This window comes from Bubalus kerabau, chromosome 5 (genome assembly GCF_029407905.1).
Source record: "Bubalus kerabau isolate K-KA32 ecotype Philippines breed swamp buffalo chromosome 5, PCC_UOA_SB_1v2, whole genome shotgun sequence".
Taxonomy (NCBI): Eukaryota; Metazoa; Chordata; class Mammalia; order Artiodactyla; family Bovidae; genus Bubalus; species Bubalus kerabau.
This window is the reverse complement of record NC_073628.1, coordinates 128,572,628-128,596,243: the sequence shown is the minus strand read 5'-3', so window position 1 is coordinate 128,596,243 and position 23,616 is coordinate 128,572,628. Positions and strand designations below refer to the sequence as shown.

General features: G+C 41.0%; 2 protein-coding genes across 3 annotated transcripts in view; one reads left to right on the top strand and one right to left on the bottom strand.

Annotated features, from left to right (window-relative positions):
- The window catches only part of HSD11B1 (hydroxysteroid 11-beta dehydrogenase 1), a 73,336-nt gene extending 51,608 nt beyond the window's left edge, over positions 1-21,728 (top strand). Inside the window, exons 6-7 of one of the 2 annotated variants that reach the window (XM_055583102.1) lie at positions 18,918-19,061; positions 21,126-21,728. In XM_055583102.1, the coding sequence (XP_055439077.1) occupies positions 18,918-19,061; positions 21,126-21,343 (362 nt within the window). In that variant the 3' untranslated portion in view covers positions 21,344-21,728. The remainder of the gene's footprint in view (positions 1-18,917; positions 19,062-21,125) is intronic. The other variant, XM_055583103.1, reaches the window with a different exon arrangement.
- The window catches only part of LAMB3 (laminin subunit beta 3), a 191,276-nt gene that overhangs the window by 129,401 nt on the left and 38,259 nt on the right, over positions 1-23,616 (bottom strand). The window lies entirely within an intron of this gene.

The window sequence follows — 23,616 nt, the reverse complement described above, 5'->3', positions numbered from 1 at the left end:
GCCACAGTCAATATCTTTATCATCATCTAGAAGAGTATAAGGGCCAAAAGGTAACCCCCCCCCACCCGCAAACATTATCCACGTGGAACCTGTGAATGTCAGCTTATATGAAAAAAAGATCTTTGCAGATGTAATTAAGGATCTCAAGATGTGGTCATCCCAGATTATCCAGATGAGTCTAAATCCAATGAAAAGTGGCTTAATAAAATGAGCAAAAGACACACCCAAATCTGTGAAGATGGAGGCAGAGACTGGAGTGGTGTATCTACAAGCCAAGGAACACCAAAGATGAGGAGCAGACATTAGAAGTTTGATGAGATAAGAAAGGATTCTTCACAAAAGCCTTTGGAGGCAATGTGGCCCTGCTGATACCTTGGTTTTAGACAGCTAACCTCCAGAGCTATGAGAGAATAAATTGTTGTCTCAGCCTCCAAGTTTCTGTAAATTTGTTATGGCAGTACTGGTAAACCAATACCAAAGGACCAGGAGTAACTAGCCCTATCTATTTATGGGTACCCTCACCTGTCAGCTTTGCTGCTGTTGTTCAGTCACTCAGTCCTGTCCAACTCTTTGCAACCCCATGACTGCAGCACAACAGGCTTCCCTGTCCTTCACCACCACCCAGAGCCTGCTCAAACTCATGTCCATCAAGTCAGTGATGCCATCCAACCATCTCATCCTCTATCGTCCCCTTCTCCTCCTGCCCTCAGTCTTTCCCACCATCAGGGTCTTTTCCAATGAGTCAGTTCTTCCCATCAGGTAGCCAAAGTATTGGAGCTTCAATTTCAGCATCAGTCCTTCCAGTGAATATTCAGAGTTGATATTCTTTAAGATTGACAGGTTGGATCTCCTTGCAGTCCAAGGGACTCTCAAGAGTCTTCTCCAACACCACAGTTCAAAAGCATCCATTTTTCAGCGCTCAGCCTTCTTTATGGCCCAACTCTCACATCCATACATGACTAACGGAAAAACAAAAGCTTTGACAATGTGGACCTTTGTCAGAAAAGTAATGCCTCTGCTTTTTAATAGGCTGTCTAGGTTTGTCATAGCTTTTCTTCCAAGAAGCAAGCGTCTTTTAATTTCATGGCTGCAATCACCATCTGCAGTGATTTTGGAGCCCAAGAAAATAATGTCTGTCACTGTTTCCATTGTTTCTCCATCTATTTGCATGAAATGATGGGACCAGATGCCATGCTCATCATTTTTTGAATGTTGAGTTTTAAGCCAGCTTTTTCACTCTCCTCTTTCACCTTCATCAAGACGATCTTTAATTCCTCCTCACTTTCTCCTGGAAGGGTGGTATCATCTGCATATCTGAAGTTATTGCTATTTCTCCCGGCAGTCTTAATTCCAGTTTGTGCTTCATCCAGCCTGGCAATACGCATGATGTACTCTGCATAGAAGTTAAATAAGCAGGGTGATGATATACAGCCCTGATGTACTCATTTCCCAATTTGGAACCAGTCTGTTGTTCCATGTCCAGTTCTAACTGTTGCTTCTTGACCTGCATACAGGTTTCTCAGGAGGCAGGTAAGGTGGTCTGGTATTCCTATCTCTTTTAGAATTTTCCACAGTTTGTTGTGATCCACACAGTCAAAGGGTTTAGCGTAGTCAATGAAGCAGAAGTAGATGTTTTTTTGGAATTCTCTTGGTTTTTCTATGACCCAGTGGATGTTGGCAATTTGATCTCTGGTTCCTCTGCCTTTTCTAAAACCAGCTTGAACATCTGGGAGTTCTCTGTTCACGTACTGTTGAAGCCTAGCTTGGTGAATTTTGAGCATTACTTGGCTAGCATGTGAAATGAGTGCAATTGTGTGGTAATTTGAACATTCTTTGGCACTGTCTTTCTTTGGGACTGGAATGAAAACTGACCTTTTCCAGTCCAGTGGCCACTGCTGAGTTTTCCAAATTTGCTGGCATATTAAGTGCAGCACTTTCACAGCAGCTGCCAGCTTAAAAGTGCAAATATTTCTGCTTTTCATAAATTTTGCCTGTTTGTGGCTTAACTGTCAAGTAGAGAGAATCTTCACCCACTCCAGGAAAGGTTGGATTTGACACATGGCTCCTAAGAAACACTCATATAAAGAAGAATGACTTCTATAGAGCAAACCCCACCATATGTGTGTGAGCCACTAGAATCAAATTTGAATTCTGATTTGAATTCTAGTTCTCCAACTCTGCAACTGTAGGCAATGACTTAGCCTTGAGACTTTAAATTATATATAAGAGCTAAATAAACTTTAGCTCTTATTTAGCTCCAATTTTAATGCTCATTTGCTTTGTCTCCTCCATGTGGCTGCCTATTTTGTTTGTCTGTTGACTTAGCCCTTTCCATGACTGTAAATGGTTACTCAAGTCCCAGTCTTATATAAAGTTTTAGTTCAAAGTCCACAGCAGCTATTAGAATCCTAGAGTTTATTTCAGTTCCTTGAGAGAGACATGATGCGTGTTCAAGCCATTGTGCACATTAACCACCACTGGCCTGATCTTCTGTGCATGGAAATGCAAATCCTTTTCGAAGGGGATCCGTGTAGGAAGGCAGTGGTGAGCATTTCTAGTACACTGCCACTGTTTAAATCTCATATATTCAGATCTCTTTATCTCTTCCTTTAGAGCATATGCCTTTGAGTTCATGCTTTAAAAGTATCTCTTACCTTGACATTATATATTCACCCATACTGTATTCTTTTAGTTTCCACAAAGTACTGCCTAATATAATTTGAATCTGTTTATTAGAATGGCATTTTTCTTTTCTTTAAGTAGCTAGCTATTCATTCTCACATGATTTTTTGAACAGCTTACACTTTTCTCACCAATTTGAAATACTAATAATAGCGGCATTTCTAAGTGTTCTCTATGTGTCAGCTTGTGCTAAATCTAATACATGGATTACTTCAGCTTAGTAATATTATCATCCACATATTGTAGCTAAGAAATGGTATGCTTGGGATTTCACACCCCAGTCATCTCACTGTAGAGCTCATACTTTTAGCCATTATGCTATTCTTGTAAGCAATTTGGGTCTATTTTTGGCTTAAACAATAAGGAAAATTATTGACATGACTGGAAGTCCAGATGCAGGGCGGGCTTCACAGTTGACTTGGCTCAAGTTCAGTGTCCCTGTGACTCTCTTGGCTCTGTGCTCTTCCACGTGCAGCTTCACCCTCAGGCTGATCATGAGATAGCTGAAGCAATTTCAGCCATACACAAAAACATCCAGCAGAAGAGAAACAGGATTTCTACTTTAAGAAACTCTCCTAAAAGGACAAAGAACTTTCCCAGACACTCCAACAAAATTCCCCTCGAGCCTCACTGGTACAAAATGGGGCCTACGCCCATCCCTGTATCAACTGTGGGCACAGAGGATGGTATTAAATAAATCATACGAGCCACCCCTAGATTTAGAGATAGTATTGGTTTCCCTTTGGCACATGGGCTACATAAAAGCGACAGGGACTCTCAACAGAGAAGTGCGGCTCTCTGACTCAGAAAACCTAAAATAATAGTGGACGTAACAAGTTAAAAAGGTAAATCAAGTCTGGAGGTAAGCAGTATAGGGCTAGGATGGCAGTTCACGGTCAATCAGGTTCCTTCCTTTTCTCTAAATGCTCTGCCATTCTCAACATGAGGCTTCTTATGATCCATGATAGTTCTGGAGTCACAGCCAACAGTCACAACCTCCTTCTCGAGGAATCAAGAAGGAGGAAGGATTGAGAAGGGAGAGACTGATTTCTTCCTTTAAGGATGTATCCCAGAAATCACATGACATGCTTCTGTGTACAAATTATTGGACAGCACTGAGTCATCTGGCAACATCTGGCTGAGAGAGGCTGAGAAATGTGGACTTTGTTCCAGATAACTGTGAGCCCAGCTATAAATCTTGGATTCTACCACTAAGGAAGAGGGGCAGAAGATACATGGAGACAATACTACAGTTTCTGCAACAGGTGGAAACATGAATTCATCTGGGGTTCTGATACAGAGGAAGAAAAGGAAACTAAACTCTGGTTTGGCAACAACCTATCTTGAAGCCCTGCTTGGGTCTTGCTTTGGTTCAGCCTTAGACTAGTCAGTAACCCAGTGGTATCAGAAACTGTTTGCACATCCTTTTTTTTTTTTTTTTTTAAACTTTACAATATTGTATTGGTTTTGCCATATATCAAAATGAATCTGCCACAGGTATACATGTGTCCCCCATCCTGAACCCTCCTCCCTCCTCTCTCCCCATACCATCCCTCTGGGTCGTCCCAGTGCACCAGCCCCAAGCATCCAGTATCGTGCATCAAACCTGGACTGGCAACTTGTTTCATATATGGTATTATACATATTTCAATGCCATTCTCCCAAATCACCCCACCCTCTCCCTCTCCCACAGAGTGCAAAAGACTGTTCTATACATCTGTGTCTCTTTTGCTGTCTCATATACAGGGTTATTGTTACCATCTTTCTAAATTCCATATATATGCGTTAGTATACTGTATTGGTGTTTTTCTTTCTGGCTTACTTCACTCTGTATAATAGGCTCCAGTTTCATCCACATCATTAGAACTGATTCAAATGTATTCCTTTTAATGGCTGAATAATATTCCATTGTATATATGTACCACAGCTTTCTTATCCATTCATCTGCTGATGGACATCTAGGTTGCTTCCATGTCCTGGCTATTATAAACAGTGCTGTGATGAACATTGGGGTACACGTGTCTCTTTCCCTTCTGGTTTCCTCAGTGTGTATGCCCAGCAGTGGGATTGCTGGATCATAAGGCAGTTCTATTTCCAGTTTTTTAAGGAATCTCCACACGGTTCTCCATAGTGGCTGTACTCATTTGCATTCCCACCAACAGTGTAAGAGGGTTCCCTTTTCTCCACACCCTCTCCAGCATTTATTGCTTGTAGACTTTTGGATCGCAGCCATTCTGACTGGCGTGAAATGGTACCTCATAGTGGTTTTGATTTGCATTTCTCTGATAATGAGTGATGTTGAGCATCTTTTCATGTGTTTGTTAGCCATCTGTATGTCTTCTTTGGAGAATTGTCTATTTAGTTCTTTGGCCCATTTTTTGATTGGGTCATTTATTTTTCTGGGATTGAGCTGTAGGAGTTGCTTGTATATTTTTGAGATTAGTTGTTTGTCTGTTGCTTCATTTGCTATTATTTTCTCCCATTCTGAAGGCTGTCTTTTCACCTTGCTTATAGTTTCCTTTGTTGTGCAGAAGCTTTTAAGTTTAATTAGGTCCCACTTGTTTATTTTTGCTTTTATTTCCAATATTCTGGGAGGTGGGTCATAGAGGATCCTGCTGTGATGTATGTCGGAGAGTGTTTTGCCTATGTTCTCCTCTAGGAGTTTTATAGTTTCTGGTCTTACGCTTAGATCTTTAATCCATTTTGAGTTTATTTTTGTGTATGGTGTTAGAAAGTGCTCTAGTTTCATTCTTTTACAAGTGGTTGACCAGTTTTCCCAGCACCACTTGTTAAAGAGATTGTCTTTAATCCATTGTATATTCTTGCCTCCTTTGTCAAAGATAAGGTGTCCACATGTGCATGGATTTATCTCTGGGCTTTCTATTTTGTTCCATTGATCTATATTTCTGTCTTTGTGCCAGTACCATACTGTCTTGATGACTGTGGCTTTGTAGTAGAGCCTGAAGTCAGGCAGGTTGATTCCTCCAGTTCCATTCTTCTTTCTCAAGATAGCTTTGGCTATTTGAGGTTTTTTGTATTTCCATATAAATTGTGAAATTATTTGTTCTAGCTCTGTGAAGAATACCCTTAGTAGCTTGATAGGGATTGCATTGAATCTATAAATTGCTTTGGGTAGTATACTCATTTTCACTATATTGATTCTTCCAATCCATGAGCATGGTATATTTCTCCAACTATTAGTGTCCTCTTTGATTTCTTTCACCAGTGTTTTATAGTTTTCTATATATAGTTCTTTAGGTAGATATATTCCTAAGTATTTTATTCTTTTCATTGCAATGGTGAATGGAATTGTTTCCTTAATTTCTTTCTATTTTCTCATTATTAGTGTATAGGAATGCAAGGGATTTCTGTGTGTTGATTTTATATTCTGCAACTTCACTATATTCATTGATTAGTTCTAGTAATTTTCTGGTGGAGTCTTTAGGGTTTTCTATGTAGAGGATCATGTCATCTGCAAACAGTGAGAGTTTTACTTCTTCTTTTCCAATTTGGATTCCTTTTATTTCTTTTTCTGCTCTGATTGCTGTGGCCAAAACTTCCAAAACTATGTTGAATAGTAATGGTGAAAGTGGGCACCCTTGTCTTGTTCCTGACTTTAGAGGAAATGCTTTCAATTTTTCACCATTGAGGATAATGTTTGCTGTGGGTTTGTCATATATAGCTTTTAATATGTTGAGGTATGTTCCTTCTATTCCTGCTTTCTGGAGAGTTTTTATCATAAATGGATGTTGAATTTTGTCAAAGGCTTTCTCTGCATCTATTGAGATAATCATATGGTTTTTATTTTTCAATTTGTTAATGTGGTGTATTACATTGATTGATTTGCAGATATTGAAGAATCCTTGCATCCCTGGGATAAAGCCCACTTGGTCATGGTGTATGATCTTTTTAATGTGTTGTTGGATTCTGATTGCTAGAATTTTGTTAAGGATTTTTGCATCTATGTTCATCAGTGATATTGGCCTGTAGTTTTTTTTTTTTTTTTTTTTTGCATCTTTGTCAGGTTTTGGTATTAGGGTGATGGTGGCCTCATAGAATGAGTTTGGAAGTTTACCTTCCTCTGCAATTTTCTGGAAGAGTTTGAGTAGGATAAGTGTTAGCTCTTCTCTAAATTTTTGGTAGAATTCAGCTGTGAAGCCGTCTGGACCTGGGCTTTTGTTTGCTGGAAGATTTTTGATTACAGTTTCCATTTCCGTGCTTGTGATGGGTCTGTTAAAATTTTCTATTTATTCCTGGTCGAGTTTTGGAAAGTTATACTTTTCTAAGAATTTGTCCATTTCTTCCACGTTGTCCATTTTATTGCCATATAATTGCTGATAGTAATCTCTTATGATCCTTTGTATTTCTGTGTTGTCTGTTGTGATCTCTCCATTTTCATTTCTAATTTTATTGATTTGATTTTTCTCCCTTTGTTTCTTGGTGAGTCTGGCTAATGGTTTGTCAATTTTATTTATCCTTTCAAAGAACCAGCTTTTGGCTTTGTTGATTTTTGCTATGGTCTCTTTTGTTTCTTTTGCATTTATTTCTGCTCTAATTTTTAATATTTCTTTCCTTCTACTAACCCTGGGGTTCTTCATTTCTTCCTTTCCTAGTTGCTTTAGGTGTAGAGTTAGATTATTTATTTGACTTTTTTCTTGTTTCTTGAGGTATGCCTGTATTGCTATGAACTTTCCCCTTAGGACTGCTTTTACAGTGTCCCACAGGTTTTGGGTTGTTATGTTTTCATTTTCATTCATTTCTATGCAAATTTTGATTTCTTTTTTGATTTCTTCTGTGATTTGTTGGTTATTCAGCAGCGTGTTGTTCAGCCTCCATATGTTGGGATTTTTAATAGTTTTTCTCCTGTAATTGAGATCTAATCTTACTGCATTGTGGTCAGAAAAGATGCTTGGAATAATTTCTATTTTTTTGAATTTACCAAGGCTAGATTTATGGCCCAGGATGTGATCTATCCTGGAGAAGGTTCCGTGTGTGCTTGAGAAAAAGGTGAAATTCATTGTTTTGGGATGAAATGTCCTATAGATATCAATTAGGTCTAACTGGTCTATTGTGTCATTTGAAGTTTGTGTTTCCTTGTTAATCTTCTGTTTAGTTGATCTATCCATAGGTGTGAGTGGGGTATTAAAGTATCCGACTATTATTGTGTTATTGTTAATTTCTCCTTTCATACTTGTTAGTATTTGTCTTACATATTGCGGTGCTCCTATGTTGGGTGCATATATATTTATAATTGTTATATCTTCTTCTTGGATTGATCCTTTGATCATTATGTAGTGACCTTCTTTGTCTCTTTTCACAGCCTTTGTTTTAAAGTCTATTTTATCTGATATGAGTATTGCTACTCCTGCTTTCTTTTGGTCCCTATTTGCATGGAAAATCTTTTTCCAGCCCTTCACTTTCAGTCTGTATGTGTCCCCTGTTTTGAGGTGGGTCTCTTGTAGACAACATATGTAGGGGTCTTGTTTTTGTATCCATTCAGCCAGTCTTTGTCTTTTGGTTGGGGCATTCAACCCATTTACATTTAAGGTAATTACTGATAAGTATGATCCCGTTGTCATTTACTTTATTGTTTTGGGTTCGAATTTATACACCCTTTTTGTGTTTCCTGTCTAGAGAATATCCTTTAGTATTTGTTGGAGAGCTGGTTTGGTGGTGCTGAATTCTCTTAGCTTTTGCTTGTCTGTAAAGCTTTTGATTTCTCCTTCATATTTGAACGAGATCCTTGCTGGGTACAGTAATCTGGGCTGTAGGTTATTTTCTTTCATCACTTTAAGTATGTCTTGCCATTCCCTCCTGGCTTGGAGAGTTTCTATTGAAAGATCAGCTGTTATCCTTATGGGAATTCCCTTGTGTGTTATTTGTTGTTTTTCCCTTGCTGCTTTTAATATTTGTTCTTTGTGTTTGATCTTTGTTAATTTGATTAATATGTGTCTTGAGGTGTTTTGCCTTGGGTTTATCTTGTTTGGGACTCTCTGGGTTTCTTGGACTTGGGTGATTATTTCCTTCCCCATTTTAGGGAAGTTTTCAACTATTATCTCCTCAAGTATTTTCTCATGGTCTTTCTTTTTGTCTTCTTCTTCTGGGACCCCTATGATTCGAATGTTGTAGCGTTTAATATTGTCCTGGAGGTCTCTGAGATTGTCCTCATTTCTTTTAATTCATTTTTCTTTTTTCCTCTCTGATTCATTTATTCCTACCATTCTATCTTCTAATTCACTAATCCTATCTTCTGCCTCTGTTATTCTACTATTTGTTGCCTCCAGAGTGTTTTTTATCTCATTTATTGCATTATTCATTATATATTGACTCTTTTTTATTTCTTCTAGGTCCTTGTTAAACCTTTCTTGCATCTTCTCAATCCTTGTCTCCAGGCTATTTATCTGTGATTCCATTTTGATTTCAAGATTTTGGATCAATTTCACTATCATTATTCAGAATTCTTTATCAGGTAGATTCCCTATCTCTTCCTCTTTTGTTTGGTTTGGTGGGCATTTATCCTGTTCCTTTACCTGCTGGGTATTCCTCTGTCTCTTCATCTTGTTTAAATTGCTGAGTTTGGGGTGTCCTTTCTGTATTCTGGCAGTTTGTGGAGTTCTCTTTATTGTGGCATTTCCTCACTGTGTGTGGGTTTGTACAGGTGGCTTGTCAAAGTTTCTTGGTTAGGGAAGCTTGTGTCAGTGTTCTGGTGGGTGGAGGTGAATTTCTTCTCTCTAGAGTGCAATGAAGTGTCCAGTAATGAGTTATGAGATGTCTATGGTTTTGGGGTGACTTTGGGCAGCCTGTATATTGGATCCCAGGGCTGTGTTCCTGTGTTGCTGGAGAATTTGCTTGGTATGTCTTGCCCTGAAACTTGTTGGCCCTTGTGTGGTGCTTGGTTTCAGTGTAGGTATGGAGGCATTTGATGAGCTCCTGTCAATTAATGTTCCCTGGAGTCAGGGTTTAGACTTAAGCCTCCTGCTTCCATTTATCGGTCTTATTTTTACAGTAGTCTCAAAACTTCTCCTTCTATACAGCACCATTGATAAAACATCTAGGTTAAAGATGAAAAGTTTCTCCACCGTGAGGGTCACCCAGAGAGGTTCACAGCGTTACATGGAGAAGAGAAGAGGGAGGAGGGAGTTAGAGGTGACCCGGATGAGATGAGGTGGAATCAATAGAGGAGAGAGCAGGCTAACCAGTAATCACTTACTTATGTGCACTCCACAACTGGACCACTCAGAGATGTTCACGGAGTTATACAGAGAAGAGAAGAGGGAGGAAGGAGACAGAGGTGGCCAGGAGGATAAAAGGGGGGAATGAAAAGGAGAGAGACAGATCCAGCCAGTAATCAGTTCCCTAAGTGTACTCCACCGTCTGGAACACACAGAAATTCACAGAGTTGGGTAGAGTAGAGAGGGGTTAGGGAGGAGACACAGGCGACCTGGTAGAGAAAAAGGAGAGTCCGAAGTGGGAGACAGCAGTTAAGCCAGTAATCTCTCTCCCTAGTAAAAAATGGGTACTGAAGATTGGGTTCTTAAAGGTACAAAATTGGTAACAAATACCTAAAAGCAAAAATTAAAAATCTAGAGTAGAGTTTTGAATTTCAAAAATACAATGTTAAAGAAAAGAAGAAGGAAAAGAAAGAGAGAAAAAGAAAAAGAAAAAAAAACAAAGTCACAAAAATTATAAAGAAAATATAGGTACAAAATTGATAACAAATACCAAAAAGCATAAATTAAAAATCTAGAGTAGAGTTTGGAATTTCAGGAATACAATGTTAAAGAAAAGATGAAGAGAAAGAAAGATAGAAAAAAAAAGTCACAAAAGTTATAAAAAAAATATAGGTACAAAATTGATAACAAATTCCAAAAAGCTAAAATTAAACATCTAGAGCAGAGTTTGGAATTTCAAAAATACAATGTTAAAGAAAAGAAGATAAAAAAAGAAAGAAAGAGAAAAAGAAAAAAAAAAAACCAAGGTCACAAAAGTTATAAAAAATATATATATGAAGTTTGCTTTTAAAAAAAAAAAAAAAGGGTCTCTTTTTTTTTTTTTTTTTGCAAAGTAATAGTAGGTTATAAAAGTGAAAATTAAAGGAGTAATAGAGGACTTAAAATTTTTTTTTAATTTAAAAAAAAAGGAAAGAAAGAATGATCGTAAAAATAGTAAAAACATATATAGGACTTTCTCTGATGTTGTTGTGGGTATCGTGGGGTCAGTTCATTTTTGGCTAGTTCCTTGTTCCAGCTTATATTTCTCAAGATCTATAGGCCCCTTCCTATGTAGTCAGTACTAACCACGGGGTTTTAATCTATTGCCTGTCACTTCCAAGGCGGTTCCCTCTGTTATAGCTTCTTCTGTTTGCTGGTCTCCTCAGTGTCTGATTTCCACCCTGATACAAAGGGGGCGGTGGTGGACACTTTTTTTTTTTTTTTTTTAAGGCTCATTTGTTCAGTCATGCTGTGGAGAGGGAGGGACGCTGCAAACAAATAACACTGGAGTGTGCTCGCAGTACCTCAGCCACACTGGGCCTGCCCCTGCTCACGGTGCATGTAGCCTCCCTGCCCACACGGCTCAGGCTCTAGGTTGCTCCACCGGGAACCATCTGCGGCCGGCCCTGGGCTGCTTGCACCTCCCAGGTCTAAGCCGCTCAGGTTCAGGCACTCGGGTAGTCCTCAGAGGCACAGACTCGGTTGAGCCTCCGTTTTGTGCCCTTCCCAGGTCTGAGCAGCTCAGGTGATGAGGTGTTTGGCGAGCCCGGTTGCTGCGACTTTTCGCCTCCCTGCCACTCGGTTATCTGGGTGTACAACCAGCGCACCTTTTCAGGCGGATGATGACTGTCCAGAACCCCAAGAAGTTTTAGTTAGCAAAGAAGCCTGCTTACAGTTTTGTAGATAATGTCTCTCTGGGGCTGCTATTGCCCCCTTCCGGGTCTGGCTGCCTGTCACCGGAAGGGGACAGTCTGCAGCCAGCTATCTCTGTACAGTCCTTTGTTCCGTGCGCGGGCCTGGCGGTGTCTTAGGTTAGGGCTGGCTTTTCGCGTGGTAGATATCCCACAGTCTGGTTTGCTAGCCCAAATTATTTCGCTCAGGTAGCGCTCGGAGTATTCAGGCCAGATCCTTACTCTAAGCGATGCAGCCTGCGCCGCGCCTCCCTGCCCAGCCCCCGCTTGCTAATGGCGTGTGCAGGCGTCTGCGCTGCTTCTCCGCTGGGGGAGTTACCGTAGGGCTCGTAATCTGTGGGTTTTAATTGTTTATTTATTTTTCCTCCCTGTTATGTTGCCCTCTGTGCTTCCAAGGCTCGGAACAGACTCGGCAGTGAGAATGTTTCCTGGTGTTTGGAAACTTCTCTCTTTTTAAGACTCCCTTCCCGGGACGGAGCTCCATCCCTCCCTCTTTTGTCTCTTTTTTTGTCTTTTATATTTTTTCCCACCTCCTTTCAAAGACAATGGGTTGCTTTTCTGGGTGCCTGATGTCCTCTGCCAGCATTCAGAAGTTGTTTTGTGGAATTTACTCAGCATTTAAATGTTCTTTTGATGAATTTGTGGGGGAGAAAGTCTTCTCCTCATCCTATTCCTCTGCCATCTTAGCTCCTCCTCCCTGTTTGCACATCCGGTGTCACACACCCATTCCTAGAACTTGACTACAGAGTTATCTCAACCCAAAACTCATGACTGAGGATTGAGGATGGAGTGGTTCCCTACAGAGATTTGTTTGTATTTTTGCATTTTTAAGAGTTCTTTAAAATTAAAGGTTGAGGATATTAAGCTTTTTTCTGCCTATGCTATGCTATGCTAAGTCACTTCAGTCGTGTCTGACTCTGTGCAACCCCATAGATGGCAGCCACAGGCTCCCCCATCCCTGGGATTCTCCAGGCAAGAACACTGGAGTGGGTTTCCATTTCCTTCTCCAATGTATGAAAGTGAAAAGTGAAAGCGAAGTCGCTCAGTCATGTCCAACTCTTTGCGACCCCATGGACTGCAGCCTACCAGGCTCCTCCGTCCATGGGATTTTCCAGGCGAGAGTACTGGGGTGGGGTGCCATTGCCTAATATGTTGAAAACGATTTTCTAGTTTATCATTTTACCCTTGACCTTTATAGTGAAATTATTATAGTGACCATTGTGACATTCAGAAATTTTATATTTTCTATAATTAAATATTCTTGGCCTTAACATTTTTTAACTTTTATGCTAGAATGATTTTCCATAAATAAGAATCTGATAAGTATTTGGCTCAATTATCCTCTTTCTATGATTAAATTTTTAATCAGTCAGGAGATGCATCCTGCTGTACATGTAACAACTCAATTTACAATGATTTAACACTAAATAAAGTTTCCTTTTTCTCGGGCAATAAGTAGTCCAGAACTGGTTTTTTGGATGTACTAGATCTTCAAAAGTCTAAGCTCATTCCACATTTTTGTACTATAATCCTTAATTACATAATTAATATATAGCATTTCCTCAAGTTCATAAATGACTACTGTAATTCTAGGCATCAAATCTGTAGTCTACTTAGAAAGAAGAAGAAGAAAGGACAAAACATAAGAGCTACATGCCACCTGAATCCATCTATTTTATCACGTAATCGATATCTTTCCTGGAGACCCATCTGCTACATTTCTCAATGGCCAGGTCGAGATCACATGACTACCCAAAAGAGCAAGGGACTCTTGAGGAAGTAAATATTTTTATCTCAACACATTGCTATCCTGAATAAAATTAGATTCTTTTATTAAAGAAAGGGAAATGGACATGGCAACATCACCTGCCATAATTTTCCATGTATCATTTTTTGATATATGATATGAAACAAGGAGTTGACAATGGCAATTGGAAAAAAATAATTTTTTCCAATTAGTTAACCAACTTTCTCAACATCTTTATTGATTTGGAATGCAACTTCATTATTTTTAAAAACACACAGAGGTTCCAATTCCAATAATAACAGTGGTGGTAGTTTAGTCTCTAGGTCGTGTCTGACTCTTGCAACCCCGTGATCTGTAGACTGCCAGGTTCCTCTATCCATAGGATTTTCCAGGCAAATCCTGAAGTGGGTTGCCATTTCCTTCTCCAGCAAGAATACTGGAGTGGGTTGCCATTTCCTTCTCCAAGGCATCTTCCTGACCCAGGAATCGAACCCAGGTCTCCTACACTGCAGGCAAATTCTCTAACTATAATAGCAGGGCAAGACCTAATAGACCAACCTTCCCCAGATAGCAAACTTGGAAAAAATATAGAAAACAACCATTGAAAACACTGAAGAGAAGAAGAAAAAGAAGACAGAAACTGGAGAGCTGTTGGTACTTGAAAGAAGGAAATGACACCGGGTGATTTTCCCAATTTTGTAGCTTATGCTCAAGAGAAGGTCCCAATCAGTGCCATTTTTAGGCCAGAAATCTGCCATCTTACTACCTTGTAGAAGCAAAAGGAACAGTTTGGGGTTTCTGTAGCAGGTGGAAAGTGAAGAAAGACATCCCAGAAAGAAAAGAGCCACAGTAGAAGAACACCAAATTCTATATATAAACTTTTCTCAAATCTCTGCTCATCCCCTGAAATACTCACAGGGCAGTGTAGACATCAAGAAGCTCAGTTAAGATTCAAATAATTAAACAGAGATTTCACTTGGCACCTACTGCAAGAGACCAGAGTTTCAGCCAAGTGAGTGTTAGTGACTCAGTCGTATCCAACTCTTTGCGACCCCATGGACTGTAGCCCACCAGGTTCCTCTGTCCATGGAATTCTCCAGACAAGAATATTGAAGTGGGTAGCCATTCCCTTCTGCAGGGGATCTTCCCGACCCAGGGATCAAGCCCACATTGCAGACAGATTCTTTACTATCTGTGCCACCAGGGAAGCCAAATTAACTGCCCACCAAAAAATAAAAATCATACTCTTTGGAAGAATATGACAGAATCCAAAGTTTCTAACAATATCAAGGATACAATGAAAAGTCACTGCACATACAAGAATATGATATGTGACCCATATTCAAGAGGAAAGGCAATCAATGGAGATCAGTACTAAAATGACCCAGATTTTAGAATCAGCAGACAGGGATTTTAAAGTAGCTATTATAACAATGGGCTTCCTTGATAGCTCAGTTGGTAAAGAACCCACCTGTAATGCAGGAGACCCTGGGTTGATTCCTGGGGCAGGAAGATCCACTGGAGAAGGGGTAGGCTACCCACTCCAGTATTCTTGGGCTTCCCTTGTGGTTCAGCTGGTAAAGAATCTGCCTGCAATGCAGGAGACCTGGGTTCGATCTCTGGGTTGGGAAGATCCCCTGGAGAAGGGAAAGGCTACACACTCCAGTATTCTGGTCTAGACATTACATGGATTGCATAGTCCATGGGGTCGCAAAGATTCGGACATGACTGAACAACTTTCACTTTCACTTTTCACTATAACAATGCTCAAGGGTCTCAGGACACCTCTCTCCTCTTAGAAAGGGTATAATGAATAAGTTATGCTATCGGGCGTACAGACTAAAAACCACAATCACAGGAAACTAACCAATCTGATCACATGGGCCACAGCCTTGTCTAACTCAATGAAACTATGAGCCATGCCGTGTAGGGCCACCCAAGATAGACAGGTCATGGTGGAGAGGTCTGACAGAATGTGGTCCACTGGAGAAGGGAATGACATACCACTTCAGTATTCTTGCCTTGAGAACCCCATGAACAGTATGAAAAGGCAAAAAGATAGGACACTGAAAGATGGACTCACCAGGTCAGTAGGTGCCCAATATGCTACTGGAGATCAGTGGAGAAATAACTCCAGAAAGAATGAGGAGACGGAACCAAAGCAAAAACAACACCCAGTTGTGGATGGGACTGGTGATGGAAGCAAGGTCTGATGCTGTAAAGAGCAATATTGCATAGGAACCTGCAAAGTTAGGTCCATGAATCAAGGCAAATTGGAAGTGGTCAAACAGGAGATGGCAAGAGTGAACATTGACATTTTTTGAATCAGCGAACTAAAATGGACTGGAATGGGTGAATTTAACTCAGATGACCATTATATCTACTACTGTGGGCAAGAATCCCTTAGAAGAAATGGAGTAGCCATCATAGTAAACAAAGGAGTCCAAAATGCAGTACATGGATGTAATGTCAGAAATGACAGAATGATTTCTGTTCATTTCCAAGGCAAACCATTCAATATCACAGTAATCCAAGCCTATGCCTCGACCAGTAATGCTGAAGAAGCTGAAGTTGAACAGTTCTATGAAGACTTTCTAGAATTAACACCCAAAAAAGATGTCTTTTTCATTATAGGGGACTGGAATGCAAAAGTAGGAAGTCAAGAAACATGTGGAGTAACAGGCAAATTTGGCCTTGGAGTACAGAATGAAGCAGGACAAAAGCTAATAGAGTTTTGCCAAGAGAATGCACTGGGGTGTGTTTAAAGCAAACACCCTCTTCCAACAACACAAGAGAAGACTCTACACATGGACATCACCAGATGGTCAACACCGAAATCAGATTGATTATACTCTTTGCAGCCAAAGGTGGAGAAGCTCTACACAGTTAGCAAAAACAAGACCGGGAGCTGACTGCGGCTCAGATCATGAACTCTTTATTGCCAAATTCAGACTTAAATTGAAGAAAACCAATTAGAAAACCACTAGACCATTCAGGTATGACCTAATTCAAATCCCTTACTATTATACAGTGGAAGTCACAAATAGATTTAAGGGACTAGATCTGATAGACAGAGTGCCTGAAGAACTATGGAAGGAGGCTCATGACACTGTACAGGAGACAGGGATCAAGACCATCCCCAAGAAAAAGAAATGCAAAAAGCAAAATGGCTGTCTGAGGAGGGCTTACAAATAGCTGTGAAAAGAAGAGAAGTGAAAAGCAAAAGAGAAAAGGAAAGATATACCCATTTGAATGCAGAGTTCCAAAGAATAGCAAGGAGAGATAAGAAAGCATCCTCAGTGATCAATGCAAAGAAATAGAGGAAAACAACAGAATGGGAAAGACTAGAAATCTCTTCAAGAAAATTAGAGATACCAAGGGAACATTTCATGCAAAGATGGGCTCGATAAAGGACACAAATGGTATGGACCTAACAGAAGCAGAAAATATTAAGAGGAGGTGGCAAGAATACACAGAAGAAGTATACAAAAAAAGCTCTTCATGACCCAGATAATCACGATGGTGTGATCACTCACCTAGAGCCAGACATCCTGGAATGTGAAGTCAAGTGGGCCTTAGAAGCATCACTACAAACAAAGCTAGTGGAGGTGATGGAATTCCAGTTGAGCTATTTCAAATCCTGAAAGATGATGCTGTGAAAGTGCTGCACTCAATATGCCCGCAAATTTGGAAAACTCAGCAGTAGCCACAGGACTGGAAAAGGTCAGTTTTCATTCCAATCCCAAAGAAAGGCAATGCCAAAGAATGCTCAAACTACCGCACAATTGTACTCATTTCACATGCTAGTAAAGTAATGCTCAAAATTCTCCAAGCCAGTCTTCAACAGTACATGAACCAGGAACTTCCAGATGTTCAAGATGGATTTAGAAAAGGCAGAGGAACCAGAGATCAAACTGCCAACATTCGTTGGATCATTGAAAAAGCTAGACAGTTCCAGAAAAACATCTATTTCTGCTTTATTGACTATACCAAAGGCTTTGACTGTGTGGATCACAACAAACTGTGAAAAATTCTGAAAGAGATGGGAATACCAGACCACCTGACCTTTCTCCTGAGAAATCTGTATGCAGGTCAAGAAGCAATAGTTAGAACTGGACATGGAACAATAGACTGGTTCCAAATAGGAAAAGGAGTACTTCAAGGCTGTATACTGTCACCCTGCTTATTTAACTTATATGCAGAGTACACCATGAGAAATGCTGGACTGGATGAAGCACAAACTGGAATCAAGACTGCTGGGAGAAATAGCAATAACCTCAGATATGCAGATGACACCACACTTAAGGCAGAAAACAAAGAAGAACTAAAAAGCCTCTTGATGAAAGTGAAAGAGGAGAGTGAAAAAGTTGGCTTAAAGCTCAACATTCAGAAAACTAAGATCATGGCATCCAGTCCCATCACTTCATGGGAAATAGATGGGGAAACAGTGACCAACTTTATTTTTCGGGGCTCCCAAATCACTGCAGATGGTAATTGCAGCCATGAAATTAAAAGACACTTACTCCTTGGAAGAAAAGTTATGACCAACCTAGACAGCATATTCAAAAGCAGAGACATTACTTTGCAAAAAAAAGGGCTGTCTAATCAAAGCTATGGTTTTCCCAGTAGTCATGTATGGATGTGAGAGTTGGACTATAAAGAAAGCTGAGTGCCAAAGAATTGATACTTTTGAACTGTGGTGCTGGAGAAGACTCTTGAGAGTCCCTTGGACTGAAAAGAGATCCAACCAGTCCATCGTAAAGGAAATCAGTCCTGAATATTCACTGGAAGGACTGATGCTGAAGCTGAAACTCCAATGCTTTGGCCACCTGATGTGAAGAACTGACTCCTTGGAAAAGACCCTGATGCTGGGAAAGACTGAAGGCAGGAGGAGAGGGGATGACTGAGGATGAGATGGTTGGATGGCATCACCGACTCAATGGATATGGGATTGGGTGGACTCCAGGAGTTGGGGATGGACAGGGAGGCCTGGCATGCTGCAGTCTATGGGGTCGCAAAGAGTCAGACATAGCTGTGTAACTGAACTGAACTGATCGGGCATATGCCCACACATCCTCCAAAATACTGAGAACTAACTAAGAATTAACCAGGCTGATGAAAGTAAGAAAAGTGATTTGGGGTAGAAAATAAAGACAGGAGTTTTCATTCCCCTTGCGTAGCAAGACCAGTGACAGGTCTCTGTGCTGGTAGAGAGCTCTTGCCAAACACTTGCTTTCCAGCGCTGTTGGGTCAAAGGTGGAAGAGTTACCAGGTGTGAAACTGCATGGCTCTTTTGTAATCCTACTTATTTACCACCTTTACTAAAAATCTAACTAATCCCTCTTTAATGAAAGTTTTCCTGCAGCCCACTCTACACCATATCCCAGTCTGTGGAGAGGAGTTTCTTTGAAACCATCATGTTTCTTTCTGAAATTCAGCACAGCAGGATAATCTCTTTGGGGAGTAGAGAGAAACTAAGGGTAGAGGCACTTCATGGAGGTTACAAAGCCTGCTACAGATAAGCACAGATCAGCTTTGTCAGAGCTGCAATGGATGACCATGTTAACCCACTTTTGTATCATTCAGGGAAAATAGCTTGTCCACTTGCTGCTGCATATTCTGCAAGCAAGTTTGCTCTGGATGGGTTCTTCTCCTCTCTCAGGACGGAATATGAGGCGACCAAGGTCAATGTGTCAATCACCCTCTGTATTCTTGGCCTCATTGACACAGGTAAGGTCAAGAAATTGGAATAAATGGCCTGCAGATGGACTGTCTGTCTTACTATGATGGGTAAAGAGGGTGCTGAACTCCCTGACGTCATCGTGTGTCAAGCACTGAAAACCAGTGAGAGCACTGCTGCTGCTGCTGCTGCTAAGTCGCTTCAGTCGTGTCCAACGCTGTGCGACCCCATAGACGGCAGCCCACCAGGCTCCCCCATCCCTGGGATTCTCCAGGCAAGAACACTAGTCCCCCTTTAATGAAGTGTTCTGTCACCTGTGGAGCCTCTGACTGCTCTTTGACCCTTCTCTCCATTCTGACTGCCAACTGTGCTGAGTAACACCACATTCCTCACCTGACCCTATTCTGAACACCTTATGTCCCTCATGAAAACTCAACGGCCATTACTTTCCTATGTGAGATTATTAAATATGAGTTTTTTTTCCTTAATAACATATCAGTAATAAGTCACAGATGTCACAAATCCTTTGATACATCATGCTGAGAGGGACACAGCATCATTGTGGGGGGGAGGTATTCTTGTCGAAAACACATCATCTCATTCTAATTATGAGAACAATGGGAAAAAAAACCAAATTGAGGGGGTTATATAGATCCTGGTGGTTTCCCTGGTGGCTCAGACAGTAAAGTGTCGGCCTGCAATGCGGGAGACCCGGGTTCTATCTCTGGGTCAGGAAGATTCCCTGGAGAAGGAAATGGTAACCCACTCCAGTATTCTTGCCTGGAAAATTCCATGGACAGAGGAGCCTGGTGGGCTATAGTCCATGGGGTCCCAAAGAGTTGGGCAGGACTGAGCGACTTCACTTTGGGCTTCCCTGGTGGCTCAGAGGTTAAAGCATCTGCTGGCAATGCGGGAGACCTGGGTTTGATTCCTGTGTCTGGAAGATCCCTTGGAGAAGGAAATGGCAACCCACTCCAGTATTCTTGCCTGGAGAATCCCATGGACGGAGGAGCCTGGTGGGCTACAGTCCACAGGGTCGCAAAGAGTGGGACACGACTGAGCGACTTCACTTTCTTTCATACAGATCCATTGAACAGAACTCTTCTAAAGTGTCATGGCTATGAGAGACAAGGAAAGAGTAAGAAACTGTCACAGATCAGAGAGAAAACAAGAAAAAATTACTACTAAGTGTACTCCTGGATAAGATCCTGGAACATACAAAGGACATTAGTGAAAAAATTAAGTCTGCAGTTTCATTAGTAATATTGTTCCAATTCTATCATATCTATTGTTGATAGTTGTATAATGGTTATGTATGATGTTTTGATTGAAAGATATAAGGAAAGACTTTGCACAATTTTTAAAACTTTTCTGTAAGTCCAAATGCAAGTTTATCTAAAATATGTGATAGGTATGATTTTAAAAACTTTATTGAAGGACTTCCCTGGCAGTCCAGTGGTTAAGACTCCACACTTTCTGCAGGGGGCATGGGTTCGATCCCTAATCAGGGAACTAAGATCCCACACTCTGCACAGCCAAGTAAATTTTTTTAAAAAACTGAATACATTGAGTAGTAGTTACAGAACAAAAGAGAGAGAAAGACACAGACACACAGTGAAACAAGAAGGGGTGGAGAAACAGAGAGAAGCTGGGCAAGAAGGACACAAATCCTAGGAGGAGAGAGCAGGTAATAATAGTTTCCCTCCAAGTGAAAGTGGTTGGTGTTGCCAAGGGAGCAAAGGCCTGGATTCCTGTCTGTCTCTTCCTTTTACAAGTCAGTCCTTATTATCACACCTCACTCTGGTTTTGCTCATTGACTCTTCCCATCATATGACTTCTATCCACATTCTACTCCCCAATATTACTCTCTCACTCCAACCAAAACACCCAAGAGAGGAGTCTGATTCATTCAAACCACTCAACTAGTAACCTCCAGTTGCCCCCACAAATTTCCATCCAGGAAGACAAAGTCCATATGAACACTAAGATTCTCTTTGCCCAATAGGCCCTCAACATACCCAGTCTTCAAGCTAAGCTGCTGGTGTCTGCAGGCCTTCCATCACATAGACTCTACTCGTCTTGGATAACCACACTCTTCTCTTCTTGCTCTACAGACACAGCCATGAAGGCAGTTGCTGGGATATTTAATGCAAAAGCATCTCCAAAGGAAGAATGTGCCCTGGAGATTATCAAAGGGGGAGCTCTGCGCCAAGATGAAGTCTATTATGACAGTTCAATCTTGACTCCTCTTCTGCTGATAAATCCAGGAAGGAAGATCATGGAATTTTTCTTCTTGAAGAACTATAATATGGAAAGATTTATAAACAACTAGGCACTTCCTGAGGGCTAGGCATCATAAAGGGAGCTTGGAACAATCCAGCCTGTTATTTATCCGAGCTCCATCATGAAGGTATCTCCCCAGAGAGATAAGTGAGTGCCCCTAGGGGACTGCAAGTCACACAGCACATCTCACAATTTAAAGGAGTCCCTCTAACACTTGTGGAAAGGTGATCATAATGGATGCCATGAATCAACAATTGTGAAATTGACTGTAACCATAGATATAATTATAAGATAGTTACATCAAGTTTACCTCAAAGGTAATAAGGCTATATTTAATCAATATTAATTCTGATAAAGGTTACATAAACTTTGTAAATTCATACCTCATTGGCTTTAACTTCAGTTCATTCAGCATGATTCCATTAAAAACTATAACCTATACATGTGAGATTTTTAGTGTACATTTCTTATTTTGTGATATGAACCTCTTATCTGCTTTTGAGTTGAAGAAATCATCCTACTTCATTTAGTGAACATAGCATCTTCACCATTTTGTATATTTCAGATGCTCTTTATATTCTTTCACACTGTTCTTCTGGAAAGGAGAACATCTGAGCGTGAATAAACAGAGCAAACGCAGAGAAGTGGAGGTCCCTGTGGTTCTATGAAGCCACAGAATCTACACCTGTTCAATGTACTCACAGTGCATCAAGCATCTATAATTTACGTGTTAACACTCAGGAGTTCAAATCATGTCACTCACACATTTAGTCATTCATTCATTCAACAAATATCTATCCAACACTTGCCAGGTATCACTTGACTACAACCAAAGAGGATATGAAACACTAACAACTCCACAAAGCCCCATATTGGCCAGGGCCTCCAACAGGTGAGAGTGGAAAACTGGATAACTCTAGTAGAGTTCAATGAAAAGGAGATTCTTTACCAAAGTGTGGGCAAGGCTATAGGGAACTCACAGAGGTAATGTAGCATCCCCAGGTTCAGTTCAGTTCAGTTCAGTTGCTCAGTCATGTCCGACTCTTCGAGACCCCATGAACTGCAGCATGCCAGGCCTCCCTGTCCATCACCAAGTCCCAGAGTTCACTCAAACTCATGCCCATCGAGTCGGTTATTTCCAACCCCAGGCCCGCCATCGGGACAAGAGGAAAGAACTGTTACAAAAGCCCAGAGGGTAAAAAATGTTTGCAGAGTGCCATAGGACAGGAACTATGATACTCAGTTAAAGGACGCCACCAACCCACCAAGGACCACAAAAGAGGGATCTGGAGAAATAAATACACCTTCCTCTGATTCCCTGCTGGTATTTTCAATTAAGTGAACAGAGGGGCAAAGTGCAGATTGATATAAAGCATACAAGTCAGCATACCCAGGCACACAGCAAGGTGGGGAAGGATGGGGAGCGTTTTGGAGGGATAGATGGAATATATCCAGCACAAACTCAGCACTCCCAAATGTAGGGTTCCCATGGGAAATGATGTTGGGACACAATACATGAGCCTGGACATGTAGGGTAAGTTTCCTTTTCTGGCCTCTTAATCTAAACTGCTGGGCAGCAGAACAAACTGCAGTCCACTGAGCTGCCAGCCACATGGACAAGGAGCTGGATCTGGAGTGTGAAGATGGCTGAACTTTTCTTAAGAAAAGACCTCCTTAAATTATGCCCAGGGAAAGGAAGCAGGGGAAATCTGACTGAGACTTAGAATTTGCTTGAGTAGAGGTTGCATGTCTTACTATGTGAGGCTTTCCCCAGAATTCAAAAGGGATGATATCAGAAATTAGGTCTGGACTTCCCCAGTACTCCAATGGTGAAGAATCCACCTGCCAGTGCAGGGGACACAGGTTCAATCCCTGGTCTGGGAAGAGTGTACACACTCTGGGGCAACTCAGCCCAAGCACTGCAATACCAACCCCACGCTCTAGAGCCTGAGAACAACATCGACTGAAGTCTGTGTGCCTAGAGCCTGTGCTTCACAACACCACAGTGAGAAGCCCACGCGACACAACTAGAGCGTGGACCCCACTCACTGAAACTAGAAACATCAAAGATGCAGCACAGCCAAAAATAAATACACAAACTTTAAAAAAGAGAGAGAGAGAAAGAGATGAGGTCTGAGATCTGAAGCCACTGACACCCTCATCATCTGCTGTCTTCACTAGCTTGGACGTTACAATTCCGGGACAAGACTTCAGCGGCATGACTTTACCACTCCAAGCTGTCCAGGAAGAAAAACGGTACAAGCCAATGTAAAAATGCTCAGTTTTTCAATAGTCAGCATCAAAAGGCTATTACTCTTCAAG